Source organism: Podarcis liolepis (assembly GCF_965112155.1).
Source record: "Podarcis liolepis genome assembly, chromosome: 15".
Lineage (NCBI taxonomy): Eukaryota > Metazoa > Chordata > Lepidosauria > Squamata > Lacertidae > Podarcis > Podarcis liolepis.
Window position 1 is genome coordinate 38,149,326 of NC_139566.1, and position 22,279 is coordinate 38,171,604.

Here is a 22,279-nt window from a genome sequence, read left to right on the forward strand (position 1 = left end):
CAATACTGTTAATGTAAACATATCCCCATAAAACTGATGTAACAGGAACTAACACTAATTAGTAAACTTTTGTAACCACATTTGTGTTTGAAGTCCAGAGTGCTTTCTGCAGAGCAATGGACCAATATTTAAATCATTGCAGTCAACACTAGTTAATCACTTGTGTTGATTATCTTTTTAAATATATGGGCTTAAAGCAGACCTAAGGGAGGGGCCACTACCTATCTTTGTTGGACTCAATTCCAAATTCCTGCTGAGTCTAGGGAAGGATTTAAGAAACTTGACAGTTCACTCCATTTCCCATGCAATCTCCACTTATTTAATATAACAAGATGCCATATTATTTCCTGCACATCATGCCCAAAGATGCATCACAACAGACATTACTACAAACAGCAGTATCTGCCAAGCCAATTCCTTCTGTGGCTGCAAGTAGAGATGAAAATACCATGTGTAAATGGGACATTGCCTGTCACTACTGTAGGAAATTCTTCACTGTGTCACCTGTAACAAAACTAAATGGCACTGATCCTGTTCTCACCGAAGTCAATGAGAAATTTACTATTCGTTGCAAATCACAGCAATTTTGTTAACGGCCTGGAGAGACAGCCTTGTGGATTATGCTACATGCTTTTAAAAGACCGATTTGCAGGCTGACATTTCTCCCCCCCCCCCCAACTGAACTCTTCCATTTGTCTCGAAATATCAGCTGCAAGCACTTTCTCAATTGATTTATCCATTTCCCAAGGTTATCTTGTCTTACTGTAGCTTGTGCAAGTTTGTCTAGAAGTATTATCTACAAAAATGCTAGGCTGTTACTTCCAACCAAGAGCAAAGTTCCATGAGTATAAAAATATACACCTGTATATCACATTATCCTAGATACTTTATCCTTTCCTCAGTTAAACTGCTCAACTTATTTATAATATAATCACTTACACACTATTACAGGCCAGAGAATGTACATTTTTGAACAAACAGGGTTTTTTTCAGAGGAAGGTGTATGTGTAAGAAGACCGCACTTTGAAATCATTGATAGGTTCTGAATACAGTTTTGAGATTAAATTTCTATCTTTATTTCCAAGCTGCCCAACTCTTCCATGTTTTAAAACACATATTGATTAGTTATTTAAATGAGACGCAAGTACTTTCAATGAGGCTACTTAATATGTAATTGGTTATGAACAGGGTCATGTGTACTTCATAGTGCCGTGCAAGTGGAAATTTGGTACTAAATGGCACCCAGAGCATATCAGTTTTTTTTCTTTTTATAATATTGCAAGTTTGCAACCTATAAAAGATCAAGTATCTGTATTAGGCACAGCACACCAAGTAGGATGGACGTGACATTCATTTACTCTTGTATTTATTTACTAGCGTTCCTCTGTGATGGATCCGAGGACAGTTGTTCTTACTATAAAAGGTATTTCACTGTGAATGTACAAAGGGCACCACGTGGGTTGTGTTTTGCACCAAGTTTGTCCTCTCCCTCCTGACTTCCACTGCCAAACCTAGGGCCTTACTGTTTGTACATCCCATTTAGAGACCTCTTACATCCACAGGTGGAAGAGGCATTGAATTCAGAACCATCCCTGCATAGCTTCAGCTGCATCATACACCATATGAGTATAAGAAGAGGCCTGCTAGATCTAGTCCAGAATTTCATAACAAGCCCATATGAAGTCCACAAACAGGACTTGAGTGTCACAGCACTCTCCCCACTTGTGATTCCCAGCGACTGACATTCAGAGGCATACGGTTTCCAACAGTGTATGCGATCCATACAAAAACTGTTTTGCATATAATTTGACAGAGTATAATTTCATCTTGTTAAAAGACAAAGAATAGAAGATCTCTGGTAAAGGGATGAAGGCTCAAATGGTAGTGGGGCCATACCTTTTCATTCCAGGCCATAGGTGTTCTTCTCTATGGAGTGGACAGAACTTCGAGATGGGAGGAGTAAGGTGAATTGCCATGTTCTACCTCCACTGTTGGGAGACTGTATGCTTGTAGCCATTCACCTCAATCCTCCCACCTCGGAGTTCTCTCCACTCCACAGAGAAGAACTGAGCTGAATGGGTAATGTCATGACCTGGGACTTAAATTGCAGATCAACTGCAGATGACTGTCCAACACCTATGGCCTGGAACGAAAATGTATGACCAATGCCTTGCAAAGCAGCGGCAATGGCTGTAAGTATACCAAGAACATACAGTCATCAAGCAACAGGGTTTCAGGACCCTATGTAGCACCTTACCACCCCACTACCATTCGGTTAACTTATGTAGGCTACATCATTGTGATTTATGGCACTCAAGTCATAATGCCCTACATTTGCCTTAGCTAAACTGAACTATTGTCTATACAAGCACAGTACTGTATCTGCAGATCAGCATGATTAGTAACCAGAAATTACAACCTTCAGTTACTATTTTTTTTTAAAGGAAAAAAAGGAAAAGAACACCACTGAGCAAAGGAAAGGCAATACATAGACCTTTGAGCCTTCATCCCTTTATCAAAGATCTTCTATTCTTCATCTTTTAACAAGATGAAATTACACTCAAATTATCTGCGGAACAATTTTTGTATGGATTGCATAATTAGAATCAGCAGCATATAAGCTGAGTTTGCACTCTTCAAATCACTTTGAAATCGTCCTATTGACTACAGTGAAATAACTCCAGAATTGCAATATTGAAGCGCTTTAGCCAACTGCAGCCTCACCAATAAAGCATTTTTGCTACTGTGTCACTACCAAGATTCCACAGAAACCCCTGAGCCTCAATTTCTGACATCTGATTGAATGTTTGCCGGAAAGTATATTTTTGTGTACATTAAAAACAATCATTCAAGCGAGCTCTCTTCCTTGCAGCAACAGTCAACCTGAACATGCAGTACTGAAATTTATGTGCTGTTCAGAACAATTGCATGTTTTATTCTCTAGCTGCAGATCAGAAAAATACTTTGAAAAGGAGGTCAGAATTGTTTTTCTGACAGTCTGACCAGTTTTGTTTTTCATAATGTGCTCATGAGATAGCCATGCCAACTTTTATCAATGACTGTCTACTGTCCCAAGACAAGCATGTTTCTTGAGAGCTACTTTGATGAAAGTATTTCTTCTAGCTGACCTCTGCATGGTGAAAATGAAAGACTGTAAACTCCCTCGCAACCTCTCTTCTAATGTGCAGGGAAGGCAATAACTAAAGTACAAGAACTACACATTTATTTTATTCAAAATAAATGTTGGACCTCATGATTCAACCGCTGCTTTCCACACCGGGTGAAAGCATGCAAAACAGGGGGGGGGGGGGCGGAGAGACACCATGCGGTATTGATCGTTATTCAATTCCAATATACAGATAGTGACACCATCATGAGATATTAACAATGCACCAAAATTGCATCATGCAACTAACTGATATATAGGGGAATCCTGAAATAGCACTATTGGCCAGAGAGCACAATCCCATTTCTAGGCACTGGCTGACTGACTGGGCAAAGGGTACGGTCAGATACTAGAAAGCAATATTGAGTCCCATATCCAGGGGCTCTGAAGAGGTGCCTGCCTTTATCTGGGATCTCATCAAGAAAACATGCTTTCATTTGAGTGTACAAGGCCTCCTATTTCAACCTATTTTTAAAAAATTGCCACACATGCCCATGGAATCCAAAGTCTGGTACACATAGCCCAAGGTTTCTTGAACAAGTTAGGAACAGAAAACTAAATTATGCTCTTGAGGAAGAAGAGGAGGAGTTTGGATTTGATATCCCGCTTTATCACTACCCGAAGGAGTCTCAAAGCGGCTAACAATCTCCTTTCCCTCCCCCCCCCCAACAAACACTCTGTGAGTTGAGTGGGGCTGAGAGACTTCAAAGAAGTGTGACTAGCCCAAGGTCACCCAGCAGCTGCATGTGGAGGAGCGGAGATGCGAACCCGGTTCACCAGATTACGAATCTTAACCACTCTTAAGCACTAAACCACACTGGCTATCCATTTTTGCTAAAGTTTCAAAGCCAGCAACACCTCTTTCATGCCTTCAAGCACAATCTGAAAACGCTCATCATTCAATCAAATGTTAATTTTGTCTTTCACTGAATAATAACCACGGCGTTACCTACTTCGCCCTACATGCCTGAATACATTTTCATACAGATCAAATATCCAAGTCACTCTGAACCTCTCGGGAAACTGGGAATATATATTCCCAAAGGAAAACTGTCAGCGTCTCCAAAGCAAGCATTAGTTTGATCTTATACATAATGGGCACCTATGCTCCTGCTGAAAACAAAAACTGGCCTTTAAAATGCAACTTTGCAGAGCAGACAGCAGATCAATTAGAAACGACAAGAGAATTCTATTCATGTCTCCAAACCTGACAGATACATTAAGGGAGCTTGACTGAACATGTGAAGGAAAAACTGTTGAGCCAACAATGGCACATCTACTAAATACTATTTAGTGATTATTAGTACCGCCTCTCCTAGCTCCTGTTAATAAATAAAAACCTTCTCACATGCTTAATCCGCTTATCCCAATGTACTTACGATCTGAAGAATATTCTATTTGTGACGACTGAACAGCTGCTCCTTCAGCTGGCTGTGGGGCAGCCAAGTTATTGTCAGCCTGAGCCTTGCGAACAAGCACTGCCAGTGGGTGATCAGGGTCCACCACCTTTAAAGGCTGATGGGAGAGGAAAGTAAAGCATGAAAAGTTCAGAATTTCTTTCTCAATGCCCCCACCCCACCCAATTCATTGCCACTAATTTACCACACTGGCATTTTAAAAGGTTTCAAAAGGGGCACTTAAACTTTATATGCCTGGAACTGGTTTCAAAAGACTTTGCAGAGTTGTGAATGTGATTATTATGAATTTGCAATAAAAGCTATGAAGTTTATTATTCCCCATTAATACAATGCTTTAAAATTAAAATCGGCACAATCTTTGCCCAACCCATCCTACAAAGCACATCCCAGTTATGCTTTACAAATTGGATAACAGGACAAGTGCAAGCACAATGGTAATACTATTAAATTCATGCTAACAAAAAGGTCACAAAGATGTCAGCAAGCTTTCAAGTTCATTAAAATGCTTCATCAGACTGGACTTTAAGAAAAAATGGGAAGGAAGGAAAAATATGTTGCTAGGCAAATCTTTAAAAAAAGCCAAGTGTCTGTAAAACAAACGTGAAGCGGTGAGTGGGACAGCCCATAACATCTATTTTAATACTATTGCAAGCCACAGACTTCTCCTCCAATACATCTCCATTTTTGGTTTGTTTTTTAAATTGCTTAAGACTGAGCAAGAGTTCTGGAATACTTGAAAGTTTGCTCACTAGCATTTTAGTTATTCCTACTACCATGTATTTATCCATTAGTGGATTTTCTAATGGTGTAACATGCCTATCTGCAGTTTTTGTCTACTTTAGAGGAACAGTAATTTCAAAAGGCCACAAACTGTGGATTTAAGCCTGTCCTCAACAATATATGTCCCATTGTATTTGATCCAGGTCTACTATACGTATCCTAGAAATAGTGCAACTGAGGGATGGATTCTTTCACTGACATCTTAGTCCACAGAAGCTCAAAGATGAAATCATACTATTTTGCAAAGGTGAATTACACACTGGCTCTATATACACATGTATCTTACTTACTGCACTTGATTGATCAATATAAATGTTTTTTTAACTCAGTCATTCTAATCAAGAAGAATCTTCTGTTTGACCTTGTGATTTATGACAACATCTGAGTCACTGAAATTATTTAAACAGCTATTTTATTTAAATATGTTTAATTAAAATAAAAAGTTTCTGATGGCAGCTAGAAAACACTGTGTTATCACTAGTCAAGATTCTAAAAGCTACACAACTCATTAAACAACTTGTTACACAACCCAAGTTAGGCTTTCAGGGCTTGTATATTCTAAAAAACATTTCCCCAAGCTGCATGGAGAACCCACTTGGGAATTTCAGAAACAGCTTGTGATACGCTATGGGGAGCTATAATTCAGAGTATAAAATTCCAACTTAGGATTCAGGGAACTACTCTGTTTGTGAACACCTATCAACTGAGATGTCTCACAAAGAAAACAGGTGCTCAGCAAGATATAAAACACTAAAATGAAATTTTGCATGCCGAAATACCTTCATAAGCTCTTCAAGTCTACTGTGCTTTTTAGAAGCAAAGAGGCTTGGGTGCAGGTAGTTATCTCCATCGTAGTCATCATCTTCATCATCAGTACCTCCTGCATCTGTTTAAAAATTGTATGGTTGTGTTTTATCATTTCAGAGATATGGAAGGGAGTGACTTGCAGGATGTTAAAATGCATAGGCTATAGGTTTTATAAAGAAATCAATAATTATATCAAATTCATTCTGTAAGCCCTATATTTAAATCTTTCCAACGTATGCATTAGAAAAGTTGCACAGGAATGAAGTGTGGAATCCAAGGCTGCTGTCCTGCTCATGGAACAGCTTTTGTTCCAGTAAAGGCACCTGCTAATGTAAGAGAGGATAAATAATTCTCTCCTATTCCCCCTTCCCAATGCAGCTTCCTCTGCTCTATGAAAAAATCTGTTCCAGAGGATTAGAGGGCTGTCCAGAACAGCACAGAAGGAGGAGTGGAGAGCTGCAGGAAATGCAATATTTCTTCTGAGTACAAACCTAGCCTGCAAATAGGAGGGTTACATTAGATTTCCCTCAAAAGCCTTTTAGACATTTGAATAGTGTGCATCTTATTTATGCCACCACAAGTGGCCATAGCTGTGCATCCATATTTGCTCCTTGCATAACTTGCTTCCTGTATGAGTCCTAATGGGTCTGCAATGATGTAGCCATGCAGAACAGAATGAATGCACAGTATTCTCAACATTATTATTTTAGAACTACATATTACATACATTTGCCATGTTATTTAAATGATCTAACTTAGTTTTCTAACTGGAGTGTCAAGTACAATGCTCCCTGAAGGCACGCTTTCTTATACCTTTAGGGGAGCAACATCAAATAGGTAAAGACTGAAGTTACTACTTTAGGTATTTTCAGAACAGATATAAATTAAAAAGCAACTTAGCTGAATATTAGGCTATGCCCTGGAAGCCTATTATTCTAACATATTTAAACTTCTCATAATTATCTGCCAGCAAGATACATAGCCTTTAGTAATTACATGTAATATTTACAACAAGAATTAAGAGAACACTTCTCTTATCCATCAAGATGCTGGAATGATTTAGACAGAAATGCATAAGCTGCTGCACAGCCAATGCCATTTTTAAAAAGTACTAAACTTACTTTTTTCCTCCTCTTTTTTCTTTTCTGAAGTGGCAGCATATCGCCCCTCCTTCATAGCTTTCTGAATAAACTTGTAGTAAGGGTTGAGGTAGTGGTCAAACCGCAAAAAGTCAAACTGAGAGTTCCGAGCTTGTTTTGCCTTCAGCATAATCTCAAACTGAGCCCCCTGCTTGCAGACGAAATTTGCAGTCCGTTCTATGATTGCATGCATTTTGGCTGTTGGTGGCTAGAAGAAGAAGTGAAAATGATAAACTTGTGCAGTTTATAGAGAATCTGCCCACAGTTTCCCCACCCCCACTGAAGCAAACACACTCTAAATCAGAAGGATGTATCCCCACTTTGAGAGCTTCACCACTTGAGATTAAAATAGCTAGTATATACTCCATTTTCTTAAACTCTAATACAAAGGCGAACATACAGTTTACAATTTAAGCTACTGGTGCCCACAGTATCTAGTAGCATTTAGAATTTCTGACTTACCAAACCTACTGGACACATACATACAATCATATTTCAGCTTAAATAGAGTGAGCCTTATTTTGCCAGAGGCAACCAATCTGAAACAAGCCAGGATAGTTTCTGGGTTTGGGTGTACAGTGGTACCTCGGATTACATACGCTTCAGGTTACATACGCTTCAGGTTACAGACTCCGCTAACCCAGAAATAGTACGTCGGATTAAGAACTTTGCTTCAGGATGAGAACAAAAATCGTGCTCCGGCGGCAGCGGGAGGCCCCATTAGCTAAAGTGGTGCTTCAGGTTAAGAACAGTTTCAGGTTAAGAACGGACCTCCGGAAATAATTAAGTACTTTACCCGAGGTACCACTGTAATGGGATATTTTCTGGCATGTTTCCCAAATAAGGTGAAGAGAGGAGCAAATGAAACATACTTTTATCTCAATTTATTAAGGCATTATATGATCATCCAAACTAAAAAAAAAGGTAAGGTAAAGGACCCCTGGACGGTTAAGTCCAGTCAAAGGCAACTATGGGTGCTGCGCTCATCTCGCTTCAGGCTGAGGGAGCCAGCATTTGTGCAGAGACAGCTTTCCAGGTCATGTGGCCAGCATGAATAAACCACTTCTGGTGCAACGAAACACAGTGACAGAAGTCAGAGAGCACGGAAATGCCAAATCATCCAAACTATGTTATTGAGGACTGGTAGAGACTCAAAACTCCTATCTACCTAGCACTGCAGAAATTCTACTTAATACACGGATGGTGGACCATGTTCAGCTTGGGGAGTGACAAGCTGTACAAGACCTTTCAAACAATGCTCCTAGACCTCCTTTTACAAAATCTAGATTAGAAAGCTTGGGTAACTGCAAATGCCAACTGCTCAGAAAGCAATCAAGATGCTCAAATTAATCATGTTATTAATTTTTCTACACCCAGTTTGGCTCCAGCATGCTTTCCCACAACAATAAACAACTATGATTCTTTTCCAATACAGGCACAGCTACTATCTAAATGAACTTCACAAGGACATACTTTCTGATGAGCAGTATTTATAGCAGAACATTAGCTTCAGAGCTGCCCATCATCTGCATGCCATGCACAGAGATGAACAATTAGAAGCATAATGCATATATATCCTAGACCCTCCTCAAACGGAGAAGAGAATGACTGCACTACTATCCACTATTGCTGACTATGACAACTTAGCCTTCTAAGAACTAAACCATTCAAAGAAATGTGTCATTTAAGAGCTTTAAGAGCTCTACGGCAGTACACTGCTCAGAGTTTTTGTTTAATTTTCCACTTCACTAGCTCTGTTTTCCTTAATTACTTACACGAGATGCATTTTCATCCTCCTCTTTTTTTAAAAAAAACAAACACCTCCATAATTCTAAAATGATGCATTGCAACTGAAATCAGCCTTTTGCACAATTTCTTTTACACAGTTGGCATCAGATTTTATATCGACAGCTTCATGTGTTTCTTATGTAACAACTCAGCATAACTCCAATTGTGTGGTTATTTTAAAAAGCAACAGGGGAACAATATTTGAGGAAAAGAATTACAAGATGATGAATCCATACTGACAAATCTAACTCAAGGACATGTGCAATAGTTGAAAAGACCTTAAAACACACATTTTTGTGATATATACCTGCTTTTGTGGCAAGATTAAGAAGAAAAAACCCCCAGTAAATAGTCCGGATATTGACTGAAAGACATTACAGGTTGTCTTATATGGCAGGTATGACTGCTAGCACTACTGATACATCAGTGAAAAATGACCTGTAAAAAATGCTTTCGGATGCAACTACAGATATGGCAGAAGCCTACACAATACAACCTAATGCTGATTATCCCTGAACAGTACTGGGGACTTTGGCAGTTCCTAATGTCTACAGGAAACACACTGTCTTCAGATTCTTAAGATGGTGAAGCATAGCATTATTACCGTATTTTTCGCCCTATAGGACGCACCGGCCCATAGGACGCATCTAGTTTTTTGTGGGGGAAATAAAGGGGGGGGAAATCCCTTTATTTCCCCCCCAAAAGCAGGTCGGGGAAACAGAACCAGGTCAAGGAACAGCGGGATGGTGGCGCTGCGCCTCCCTGCTGTCCCCCGAGCTTGTGGGGCTGGCCGATGTCTGCCCCACGCGAGGGGCGCTCTGCATCAGGGTTTTGCGCAGCCATCCCCAAGCTAGAAGAGGGAGACAGAGCGCTCCGTCTCCCTCTTCTGCCTTCAGGGACAGCCTCTCTAGCCTCCGTGGGGAAGCGGCTTGCCCCGCTGTACCCCAAGCTTATGGGGCTGGCTTCTCCCCCCCTCCCGCCAGCCTTCAGATCAGGTCAGGGAATAGCGGAGTGGCGGCGCTCCGCCTCCCCGCTATCCCCCGAGCTTGTGGGGCTGGCGGGGGGGGGGGAAGAGAAGCAAGCTTGCTTCTCTCTCCCCCCCGCCCCGCTAGCCTTCAGATCAGGTCAGGGAATAGCGGGGTGGCGGCGCTCCGCCTCCCCGCAATCCCCCGAGCTTGTGGGGCTGGCGGGGGGGGGGGAGAGAAGTAAGCTTGCTTCTCTCCCCCCCCCCCCGCCAGCCTCCAGACCAGGTCGGGGAATAGCGGGGTGGCGGCGCTGCGCCTCCCCGCTATCCCCCAAGCTTGTGGGCTGCAGGCTGCTGCCCGCAAGCCTTGCGAGCCCGTGGGACCTCCCCCCGGGCTTGCAAGGCTTGTGGATAGCTTCCTGAAGCCTGGAGAGCGAGAGGGGTCGGTGCGCACCGACCCCTCTCACTCTCCAGGCTTCAGCGAAAGCCTGCATTCGCCCCATAGGACGCACACACATTTCCCCTTCATTTTTGGAGGGGAAAAACTGCGTCCTATAGGGCGAAAAATACGGTAAGCTGTGCTAAAACATTTGCACAGTCTACACACATAAATATGACCAAACAGCAAAACTATTTCCTGCAATTTATCGGCGTTAAAAACCACATTGTTCAGGCCTATTCATGTTGGACTTCACATGTGTAGGCACCATCCAAACACTGCATCCAATGTATGGGTGATCAGATTTGCAATAGGTGCTGAAAGACAGTAGGTGGGCAAAGACACAGAAGTGACCTGATTTCATTGCCTACCTCTGCATTCTTTCAGCAAAATCTGCATCAATAGGACACTGAAGAATTTTCAAAGAAAATCATGATTAGATATGTTAGCTGAAGCACATCTATTGTTGTTATCTATATTAAAAAAGAAATCTTCAGCTCCTGCCTGTTCTACCCTAAGATACCTAATAGCAAATGTCTGTTCAGTTAAATTGTGGAACCAAGTATACTGCTGTTGTTTTTTCAATTTAAAGTTAAGAATCCATCAACAAGTTGTTAATCCATTCCATGCTGTTAATCAGCTTCACGCTGTTAAGGGAGCAATCCTGACAGCAGGTTAACACTTTTAGTGTTGGATTTGTCAAGAATCCACTTTGCAAGGTGTTTAATATACTGGAATTCATAAATGTGTATTTTACATTATTTCAGCTGTTCGATAAATATGCTAGACCAGCATTTCCCAAATTTAGGAAACTCTAAATTAACATGGACTTTTGGTTCATTTAACCCTCCAGAAAAGTCTGGAGTGTGTAAAGAATTACTCAACACTTGAGAAACAACGGAGAACCTTTTCCAGCCTGGTGCCCTATTTCCCATCCTGGTCAGCCTTCCCAGAGCTGCAAATATCCCCAACTGAAAACCTGGAGGGCTGCTGCCAGCAACGGTACACAATACTGAGATAGATGGAACAATGGTCTGACTCAGTGTAAGGCAACTTCCCATATACCAATATAGCAAGCAGCAGCCTCTACTGTGGACTCAGTGCAACACAAGTACTCCCCCCTCCTAGCACACTAATGTTTCCCCAGGAGACAGTTTAGGAATTAATACGTGAAACATTTAACAGCCAGATTCTGTGCATATTTACTTGGGAGCAGGTCACCCAGTGTTCAATGAGGAATACTGCCAGGTGTGTATATGATTTGAGCCTAAGTCTGCTGATTTCAATTAAGACCAAGCACTGAGCAGCATGACCTCTGACAAGATTCTTAGAAAGATTTTGCAATACATTTTTTTTAGAATTGGTTGCCAGACTCTTTCTGCATAACAAGTAATTCCAGAAAAACAAAAACTCAGTCATTTCAAAAATGTTTCAGATATGACATTGAAACACATGCACATACGACACTTACCAGCTCCACGTCAGAAGGTACATTCAGTCCCAAAGGAGCAACAAATGGTTCTTCATTTTCCTCTACATGTTCTGCCTTGGCCGCAGCAGCTATTAATAAGAAAATGATATAACTGCTAGTTTTGCAATCTGAACACAACACACATAAACCATAGCATAAGCATTCTTAACATGTTTGACAGTCAATTTTTTCCTACATATTTTAATGCTTTTTATAATTTCAATTTTTGTTTCATAGTTTCTATTTGGTTGGCCTATCCTTGCCACCAAATTGTTTATGTACAGCAAATAAAGTCAGATTGTCAGGGTTTATTTACAACAGAAACATTCAAACCACCCAGGAACTTCATAGCAATTCCCACTCCATCCCCCACAAACGGCAGATAATCTAACTAAAAATCCACATGTGTTGCAGGCAGTCTACTACATATATTGTCTTTGGGGTTCTTTTTTCTTGACTGTAATTAAGCTCTCAACCTCAACACCTGAAATACACACATCTTTACAAAGAAGGATGGCGGAAATTATATCTCTTTCTATCTCAAAGCAATTAAACCATCACAGCAAGTCTGTGTTTCCTGGAACTGACATAGAACACCTGCAATGAAGTGACATTCCAGCATACATGGTTCATGGGATCAGAACCAATTAATAAGAGAAAAATGTTCTCTTCAAAGTGTATATGCAACCATATTATTTCAAAATGGCTAGAAGTAAATCTTTTGTGAGAATCTTGATACAACCCACCTTCTGGCTTTTGAACTGATTGTTCTCCCTGCCCCCTGCCTCTTCCTATCCTACAATTCTCATTCCTTTCAACTCAATTAGTATCAGTAAACAGAGAGGCTCACCAGTACAATGGCACCTAGTCCTTTAATGCATGTAATCTTAAAGCATTCTTAAGAATACAACAAAAAGCACAGAGGTGCAGTTAATAAATAATGCCATTAAACTTCACCCAATGTTTACTATACTTCAAGCCAGATCTGCACTGGTTTTCACTTGCTTTTCTTTTTAAAGACACTTGCTCCCTCCCCTGCCCCCCTCCTCATCATCTGAAAGGCTTCTCCAGAGGGCGGGGGACCCTCCTGAGCCAGCATAGGAGCAAGAGGAAAAGTCTCTTTAAATCAAGCAAAGGCAACCTGTGTGAGTGCTTTTGTGACAACCTAAAACCACAGTGGGGACACATAGTGTTAGCAACCTGAGTTCCTAACACAGAATTGATATGTCACCTCCCCTCCCCTTTGTGAATTCTCGCAGCCATAATTAACACCAATCCCACTCAACCAGAGTTTGGAGCTATCTAATAAGGACACAAAAGGATACCAAACTTGACAACAAAAGAATTTCATTGAAATGTTTTTGACATTTCTATAGCGTTCTAATACACATATGACTTTTCATTTGCTATAGAGTCAGATATGCCTCCATTATACAAAACGGCTTCTACTGACAGATGGTATATAGGTCATATGATTATGATACACAAAATCAATGGGCTCAGGAACACCTCAGAATAGGATGCCCTGGGATGGCACAGCTGAAAGGTATCACATTGGCCAGGGAACCAAGGAAGAACATAAAGGAAAGAGACAGCTCAACCAGCCCCACCCACTGGCCAGAGATAAAAACAGATGCAGGGAGCTTGCTTTCCACACCCAGAAATAATTCAATTCATTCAACTGCCAGTTGCACAGAGGCTGCAGAAACATGGGGAATGGGCACATGGGTCCAAAAGGAACAAGAACCTGTTGCTATTCAAATGAGAACTCAAGCAAGGGGGAAATCGTCCTGGGCTCATATGGCTACATGCCTGCTTACAGCATACTACGTAATTCTAAGTTTTGAAGAAGAGAGTTCCCTCTATCCTTTCCCATGACTCCCCTTCCCTTATGTGCCTTGTCCTTTTAATTTGTTAGCCTGATGGCCAGGCCTGATTATTTTGCTTTATTATTGATGTAAACCACTTTGGGACACAATTGTCAGAAAAGCTGGAGAAAGATAAAGCAGATAAACAATCAGATTTCTGCTTAAATTGTAGAATTCTGTACTGCTCTGACAACTATTATGGTACAACACAAGCCAAAAGAGCTGGGAAGTGTTGAGTCTGCTTTTTGTCCTAAATCTGTAGGGACTGCAAGACATGGAGCAGATGAAGAGACTTAACCTCCCTACACTTCTCCAATATTTTCAACAGTTTCCTGCAAAACTACTGTTCTACCTCCTGTTTAGGAAGACACTTTGAGACAGCTAAGTTCACTACAGGGAGCCTGCTTTAATGATCTGCCTTAAGAACATGTTTCACTCCAGTGGTGCTAAAAACTCTAGAAGTGTGTTGTAAGATTTGACACAACAGTGAGTCTTGCCATTACTAAGTGTTAAAAGCATTTTGAGTTTCCCAAAGAGCGTCTAGGGGAGGGAAACCAAACATGTTAATTGAACAAGAAAACAGCTACTTCTTTGCCCTTTAAAATTCTGACTCGCTATTCTCAAATAGGATTTCGATAACCTGAACAACCTGGGTCATAACTAACTAACTAACTAACTAACTAACTAACTAACTAACTGTCAGCTCCCCTTACCTTCATCCACAGGCAGTTTTGGCAACAAGAAAAGCAGAGCTTTTACCAAAAGCTGACAATCACTACAGAGTTCTCTTGTTTCTGACTGCACAGAAAATTCCTCAGTGTGTTTGTAAAAGAATACTGAGCTTCTGTACTGAATCAAAGCAATTCTCTCTTGGGAGAGGGTATTTAAAATAACCACACATTTGATATTCTATGACAAGGCAGAATCCTTCTAGAAAGCTTTTGCAGCCTTGAATAATTTCATTTCAGTTTGTCCATGTGTCTCCATTGATTAACATAAGTAAACATAGTCAACTATAACAAAAAATGAAATACTGAAGAAGGGAATTGTAATTTTTAAAGCAAACATTATACATTTGATAGATCTTGATTAATATGAGGTTTTCTGTTTTCGTATTTTATTTTATTACTTTTAGAGGCCAGTTGTTTTTTTTAAAAAAATACAACCTTCAAATTTCTAGGATGAATGTGTTAATTACATGTTATACAATTAACAAGCCCCTTTCCCAACTTTAAATAATTCTTGTCCAGCTGAAGTTCCCAGAAAAGAAACACAAAGGGAAATAAAAAACTTTGTGTTGAGGTTCATGCATGACTCTTTGATAATCACCAAAAGATGTTAAAAACTACTAAATAAATGAAGACAAGCTAGGTGAACTACTAAAAAAATAAAAGGCTTCAGAATGAAGTTCATGCCTTCTTTTGCAACTACATGTCTTTCCTCAAATCAGGATGGAGTATCAGTTGCCATCCAAATGCTGCTGAACTACAACTCCAAGCTCCCCTGATCACTGGTTATATTGGCTGGGGCTGATCACTGGAGTTCAACAACCTTTGAATAGGCACAGGTTTGGTTTCTCATTCCTGCTTTAGAGGGACATCTCTGGCATCCATAACATTGGAGTCCCCAGGAAACACAGGAAATAACAGTTTGCCTATTTGCATAATGACAAAACTCCCAGTTTGCTCAGATAGTTTTACAAATGGCATGGGATGATAATGCATCTTCAACAAGATTGTTCTTTCTAGATCTCTCATACAGTTCACATGCTGAGCCTGAAAGTATTTTTTCTGAAGAAAAAGGTACTCTCCCTAATAATCCATAGAATCTTACCTTTTGCTTTTGAAGGCTGTTCTTCCTCCTCAGTGGGCTCCGAAGGATCATAATAATCACTACTGTAAGTGAATCCCACTGCGTTATAGGTACCGTCTTCTGCCAAAGCTTCACTCAGTCTCTTATATTCTTCCTCTTGAATAAAAATGCAAAATTCAATTAAAAAATGAACACAAAACTCTCACAAGACTTTTATTTTTTCAAAGTATGTTAATGGTTTGAAACCTAACATTCAACCACAACCATTTACAGCAAATGCACCACACAGGTCATCTGTGGTCACTGAGACTTGTGTCAGCCCCAGGGGGCAGAAGGCATATGCTTTTTTTGGTTTTGTCTGGATGATCGGTTTTCTCCTGCTGAGATAAGTGTCTTAAGAGTTAAATCATTCTACTTAAAACAAAGACAAAGACATGAACTTTTTAATTGATACAATACTGTTAAAGAAGAACAGTTAAAAGTGTCTCAATTCTCAGCCTGCCCTCAAAACTTGGGCAAATTCTGTGTGGCTCTACATATAAACTATCCTGAGGTCCTCTCAGATACGCAAAGACGCTTGCTTTTCGAATCCACTGGGTACTGTCAAAATAATATCAGAAAGAGTGAGTATATAATGAGTGGGAACGAATTTTTTAAAAAGTTATTTTCAATTAAATGTGTTCTAACTCAGGAAGTTGTCCTTGAGCAATACCTTGCCTTGCCTCCTCCTCAAGCAAGTCCGTACGCAAGGCTAAATACCTCTCTTCATCACAGAGGGCTTCTATTCTAGCCTCCTCTTCAGACAACTGGTAATCTCTGTTCCATGTGGAATATTCAGCATCATATTCAGAAAGGTCATGCAGGTGACCACGCCCATCATACCTGCAACATGAAAGATATGGTCAATGGAAGAACTTTGGGCTTTAGTTTCTGCCACTATACAAATACTTACCACACACATTTGAAAAAGAAGAAGATTTAATATGAATTAAATCAGTATTTTAATCTGACTAATCACTTCTCACCCACTACAATTTTTTTTTTAATATAGGTTTCAAATCCCCCTTTAAGACTATTACAAAATATCTCACTAGTTAAAAAAGAACCAATTCCTCCATTGTTCTTACCGTTTATGGTTCAACCATTCAACACCCTTGATAAAATACATATTTTTTGTGGAAAGGCAATATGTTACATTTACACAAACCCAAATACATAAATACCTATCCGTAAGAACCAAACGGTCGCAATTTCCTCGCTTCTTTCTGCTAGTCTCGAACTCTCAGGAGAAATCTTCACCAAAGAAACTTGCGTCCATTGGAGGTAAAATCATGGCTAGGCTCGGCCCCTAGCCATTTGGCTGAGGAAAGAAGTGCTGATTATGTGATAGAGAGACACACATATATAGGAACAGTAACATATGTGCAATTTAAGGAGGTTCTCTACAGAAGGTACTAAAAATACCATAATGCTCAAGAGATACAGAAGTCTCCTTAAATACAGTTAAATGGTTTATTTTGGGCTTGTAAACAGCTTTTCATTTAGTCACCTTTGGCAAGTAAGAATCACCCTCAGGCAATCAAATATATTTTTGTAAACTGAAATGTGTGCTATAAATGTATGATTGGCAAGTAACTTAGTAAGCATTTTTATTGTCTAATAATTTCTGTGGAATTATTTGTGCAACATTGGTTTAGCTTAGTTTATTGAAGAATGTTAGTAATAATCCAATGGTTTCCATGTGATTTGGAAAAAGTGAGTTGACACAGCAATGAATTCCACCAGTCCGAGATGGACACTGCATAAAAGTCTGAACCAGCTTAAAATAAAAAATATCACAACAAGCAACAGATTACCAAAAGCATTTTCCCACAGGAATTTTGGCCTTGAATATCTCAATACCAATGTTATTTCATCTTCTGATGAAGATGAACAATTTTGGACTGCTCAAGGTAAAAATGAGGATTCCTAGAAAAATATAAAAATTTTCCTGCCCATCTGAAAGCTATTTTGTATTACAGTTGTGTGTATGTTTGTCAAACCTCCTTAATTTACAAATGTAGATTGTTTACTTTATAGGCCATGAGCATATGCTACAATTTGCTCCCACCGTTCTTCACAGCTGATTCATTCCAGACTACAAGCTGCCCAATAAGTGTGTGTGTGTGTGTGTCCGCATCCCTAACCCTACTGAAAATTCCACCAGCACATAAGACACTTGAATTTACACTGCTATTCAATTTGTTTAGCATGGAACCGAATTCCAACCAATAATCAATTTATCACTTCATCACCAATCCTTCAAACTAAAAACACTTGTTTGGTTGTGTACCTGGAAAAAGAAACTTTATCATCTAGTATCTATAGAGGTTTTCTGTATACAATTCATTTTCGGTCTTTACTGACATACCATGGTCCTTTACAGAAATTCCTACGGAAAGTAATTTGTCATGTGCTTTGCCTATGTTCAAGAGTGCTATCACTTTGGGATTATTTATCATAACATAAAAATTAGTTTTCAATTTGGGGCTTTGTGTGAAATTGAAACGGAAGGAGCAAACATTTACAATATGCCATGTGCCCCTTTTCAAACCAAAGTCATTCAGACTTTCCTGTGCTGAGTGTTATGGGGAATTCATCACTACTTAAAAATCTGGTTCAGTCTCCTTGTATATTAGTATTCGTGAAAAAGTCCCTAAATAACATCCACTAAAAGCACAGGCGGAAAATCCTCCAACACTGAGACTATCCAACCAGACACAAAGCTCCATTTAGAAGGTTTTGTTCAAAATTGAAAGCACTACCAAGCGTAAGGAAGACATACAAAGATTGCAGAAGCCATTACCTAAACATTGCAATCAGAAAGGTTTCCACAAGTCAAAAATCACTATCAGATTCTAATCCTACCAGCGCACCTCCAATCAGCAACATAATGAACCAAATTAGATAAACAGCAACATATGTAGCAGCTGCTTAAACATTTGCTGGCACATGCCAGAAGCAATACTAGATGTAAATGTTAAGAAGAAGTGATCGCAGGTTTGGGGTCCCTGTTGAGCTATGATGCTCATTCACTACAATGCTATCACTATTCACCAACTTAACCTGCCTCACATGAGGTGTTGCAAAGATGTCACCTAGACAGCAGTGAAGGAAGAGTGAAACAGAAATAAGCTAAACAACAGAAGAGGCAGAATCTCAACAGTGATCTAGGGAAGAGGTCTTTTATTTTAGGGCTGACACATCACCAACAGCTGAGTCCATCAGTCTACAGGTCTTGCTGGAAGTTAGGATGGAAAGGCATTTTCCATACAAAACATTCCAGGTACCATCACAAAACGTTCCAGCCAACAACACAATACCAAAAGGGATACATTCCAAAATTAGGCTACTTGAAAACCCATCTAAAACCCAAGGGAAAAGGAGACAAGTTATTTTGTTTATTTTCCAGTACACAAACAAAAAAGCTCGTCTTCGTTCAGTTCATAGGAGAAGCCATTATGAAGTTTGGTTTGAAAAGGAGATTATTCCCACCCCAGCATATATAAATATATATAACCATACACAACCCTCCTACAAGGGGGAGGGGGGCATTATATGTTAACCCTCTGCCAGGAAGGAAGTGAACATTGGGGGAGGCCAGAGGCTTCTAGAATTACCAAGTGTTATCAAAAGGCAAGCCTGAATCCTATGTCGCAAGGAAGCACTTCTACCTAAGACTGCCCGCTCCCCCCCCCCCAACTGAGTCCTGTGCCATCGTCCCCATCACTTCTATGGATCATGTATGATCACTGCCACCACCAAATCCAGAGGGGTAGCCACGTTGGTCTGCCACATCAACCACAGTAAGGAGCCCAGTGGCACCTTAAAGGTGAACTATTTTATTGTGGGCTTTTATCCATGGGCTTGAGCCCAAATATATAAAATGCTAGCCTCAGCTAGCAATGTGCTGTTGTTTTAACTTTAACCTAGTTGTTATTAATGGTTTTGTTCTTTTTAAATGCTGCTTTGGTCAAAAAAGATAAAGACCCAAAATTAAATACATGCACACACGCACACACACAAATTCAGATATATATGGAAATTTGTCATTATCTGCCAAATGAGGACAAAGTGGGCTCCAGCCCATGGATGCTTATGCCTTGATAAATCTGTTCAACTTTAAAGTTAATTCCCTACTCCTTTTGGCATCACAACCAAATGACAGAAAGGAAGATTTTGCACCCACCCAAAAGTAAAATAAGGGCAACAGGCTAGGAACTAAAGAACACTACTCTCTTTTAACTGCTCCATTAGTATAACCCTACACGTTTACTCAGAAGCAAGCACCACTGTACTTGATAGGTGCATAGTCCCAGATAATTAAGTGTGCAAAGGATCAGAGCCTTAATAAAGACACTGAACCAGAGGTGGGGAAGGTGTAGCCTTCCCAAGATATTGCTGGGCTCAAACTGCATGGTCAGCAGTCAAGAACGATGGGATTTATAGTCCCAAAAACATTTTTTGGTGGGGGCAACATGCAGATTCCCCACTCCTGCCTTACTGTTAACTTTTGGGGGTGTTTTATCTCCTCCTTCCCTCGGTCGCTTTCTTAAACAGACCAACACAACTGCCTGCAAAATTGGGTGGTGAGAGTAAAACAATACTCTTCTTGTTCAATAAATAAAACGAAGCAAAATACAGGTGTCACATAATACCCATTCGTTTAGTGTGGCAGCACATGCACTTTGGAACTCCCTGCCTATTGAGATCAAGCAGACACCTCCTTTTCACTGTACATTTTTCAGCGCCTGATGGAAACATTCCTGTTTAGACAAGTCTGCCCAGGTGCTTAGAAAGCAGAGGTGAATCTTAATACTTGTAGTATTTTAACTTCTGGCACAGCTGTGATTCCCGCCCCCCTTTCTTTTTCCTGTTTTATCTTTCTGTACACTGTTTTGAGGTACTTTTTAAAAATTCAAGCGGTGCATTAAATTTTATGAAATTAATAATAATAATAATCAAACCAATCAGCAACAATGAAAATAGTCCTTCATAGTGTGTTTATATGTATGTATATATGTGTGTGTGTGTCGCCTTTTCCCTCTCTCTCCCCTAACCCCGCCCCCGGTCTCCCTTTATTGATCCTACTTGGCAGAGGGTCGTTGAAAGCGTGACACGCAAGATACACGCATACACACACACGCATACACACACACCAAAAACCACGACAGAAAAGGAAGAAGCGATAGGCGGGCGGGGGGTTGGCTTGCACCGACCTATCGATCATGATGGAGGGCTCTCCCATCCAAGGGATGAGGTGGCGGCCTTGCTCCTGCTGAAGGGCCTTCTCGTCGTCGCGGAACAGCTTGCACGCGTAGCCGAAGACGAGGAGCTCCACGCGGCCTCCTCCTCCTCCTCCTCCGTCGCTGCTGCTGCTGCTGCCACCGCCGCCACTCGGACCCGCAGCCGCGGCCGCAGCAGGGCGCGACGCCGCCCCGCCGACCGACAGGATGGTCCGCGGCGCCGGCCCGGCCTCCGCCACGCTGCCCCGTCCCACGTACATCGCCGAGGCCTAGTCTTGCTCCCGCCCGAACCAAGGGGGAGGGCGGGGGAGAAGATAACTCGCCCGCCCGGTTTCCCCTTATCTCCCCGGACTCACGACGACGACTCCATCCCCCCTGACAGGCTCCTCTCAAGGCCCTGCAGCGTCGCCATTGCCCGAGACAAAATGGCGGCCGGGACGCTTCCGGCGGCTGAGGCGAGCGCCGAGAGGCCAAAAAAAGAGAGAAGGAAGTCAGGCTTCAGCAGATTCGTCATTTGGACGATGGGGAGGGGGTTTCGAAGCCAAAGCAAGAGGGGGCGGTTGCTTGAGGGGATGCGTGTCGTGCGGAGGGGGTGAGGGAGAAAAGCGTGAATACGTACAGTACATTGTTAAAAGGAGCGGAGAGGGAGAGTGGTGGCGAAAGTGCCGTCTTGAAAACGGGGTTTAAGAAAAGGAGTAAGAGAGTAGAAAAGGTAAAGAGCTCCGGCGCGAGCCAGATGTTGTTGGACTACAGTTCCCAGCATGCCTGGCTGTTGGACATTGCTGGCTGGGGCTGATGGGAGTTGGAGTACAGGCATATCTGGCGGTCCATAAATTGCCGTCCTTGTTACGAAGCAGAGATGCCAATGTGGGGTTGTTGTTGTTTGGTGCTGTACATTCCCCCCCCCCGTGTTTATTTTTTACATATATTAATTTCTACTGTAAATAAATGGAGCAACGGAAAGGGGGATTTATTTTATTTTATAAATGTTGCCATCTTTCATCCAAAGATCACAGGGTAGTTTGTAATTGCAGCAGAAAAAATACGGGAATAGGAACTTTCCTACTGCAAAGCCTGCTATACGTTAAAAAATAATTTTATGAAAATGATATATAGGTGGTATTTGACGCCGAGCAACTTAGCAAAAAAGTGTAAATCAGAATCAGGTATTTGCTGGAAATGTCAAGAAACAGAGGGAACATTTTACCCTATGTGGTGGACATGTGAATTAGTTAAGGACTTCTGGGAGATTATATATAATGAAATGAAAAAAATGTTCAAAAGGTGTTTTGTAAAAAGACCTGAAGCCTTGCTTTTAGGAATAGTAGGATCAGATGCCCAC

At 41.0% G+C, this 22,279-nt stretch overlaps 1 protein-coding gene and 1 long non-coding RNA gene across 4 annotated transcripts in view; one reads left to right on the top strand and one right to left on the bottom strand.

The window, feature by feature from the left end:
* Window positions 1-21,197, bottom strand: part of SFSWAP (splicing factor SWAP) — a gene marked incomplete at its 5' end in the record, with an annotated part of 97,500 nt that extends 76,303 nt beyond the window's left edge. For 2 of the 3 annotated variants that reach the window (XM_083476422.1, XM_083476421.1), the window contains 7 exons: window positions 4,546-4,681; window positions 6,144-6,250; window positions 7,293-7,518; window positions 11,973-12,061; window positions 15,674-15,808; window positions 16,365-16,534; window positions 20,911-21,197. In XM_083476422.1, coding sequence (XP_083332548.1) covers window positions 4,546-4,681; window positions 6,144-6,250; window positions 7,293-7,518; window positions 11,973-12,061; window positions 15,674-15,808; window positions 16,365-16,534; window positions 20,911-21,197 — 1,150 coding nt within the window. Of the gene's footprint in view, window positions 1-4,545; window positions 4,682-6,143; window positions 6,251-7,292; window positions 7,519-11,972; window positions 12,062-15,673; window positions 15,809-16,364; window positions 16,535-20,910 lie in introns of those variants that run through there. The other variant, XM_083476423.1, reaches the window with a different exon arrangement.
* LOC310693993 lies at window positions 6,874-21,363 on the top strand. Its single transcript, XR_014519461.1, has 3 exons — window positions 6,874-9,703; window positions 10,639-13,329; window positions 13,963-21,363. It is a non-coding gene; the product is annotated as an uncharacterized lncRNA (long non-coding RNA).
* Window positions 21,364-22,279: the final 916 nt, after the last annotated feature.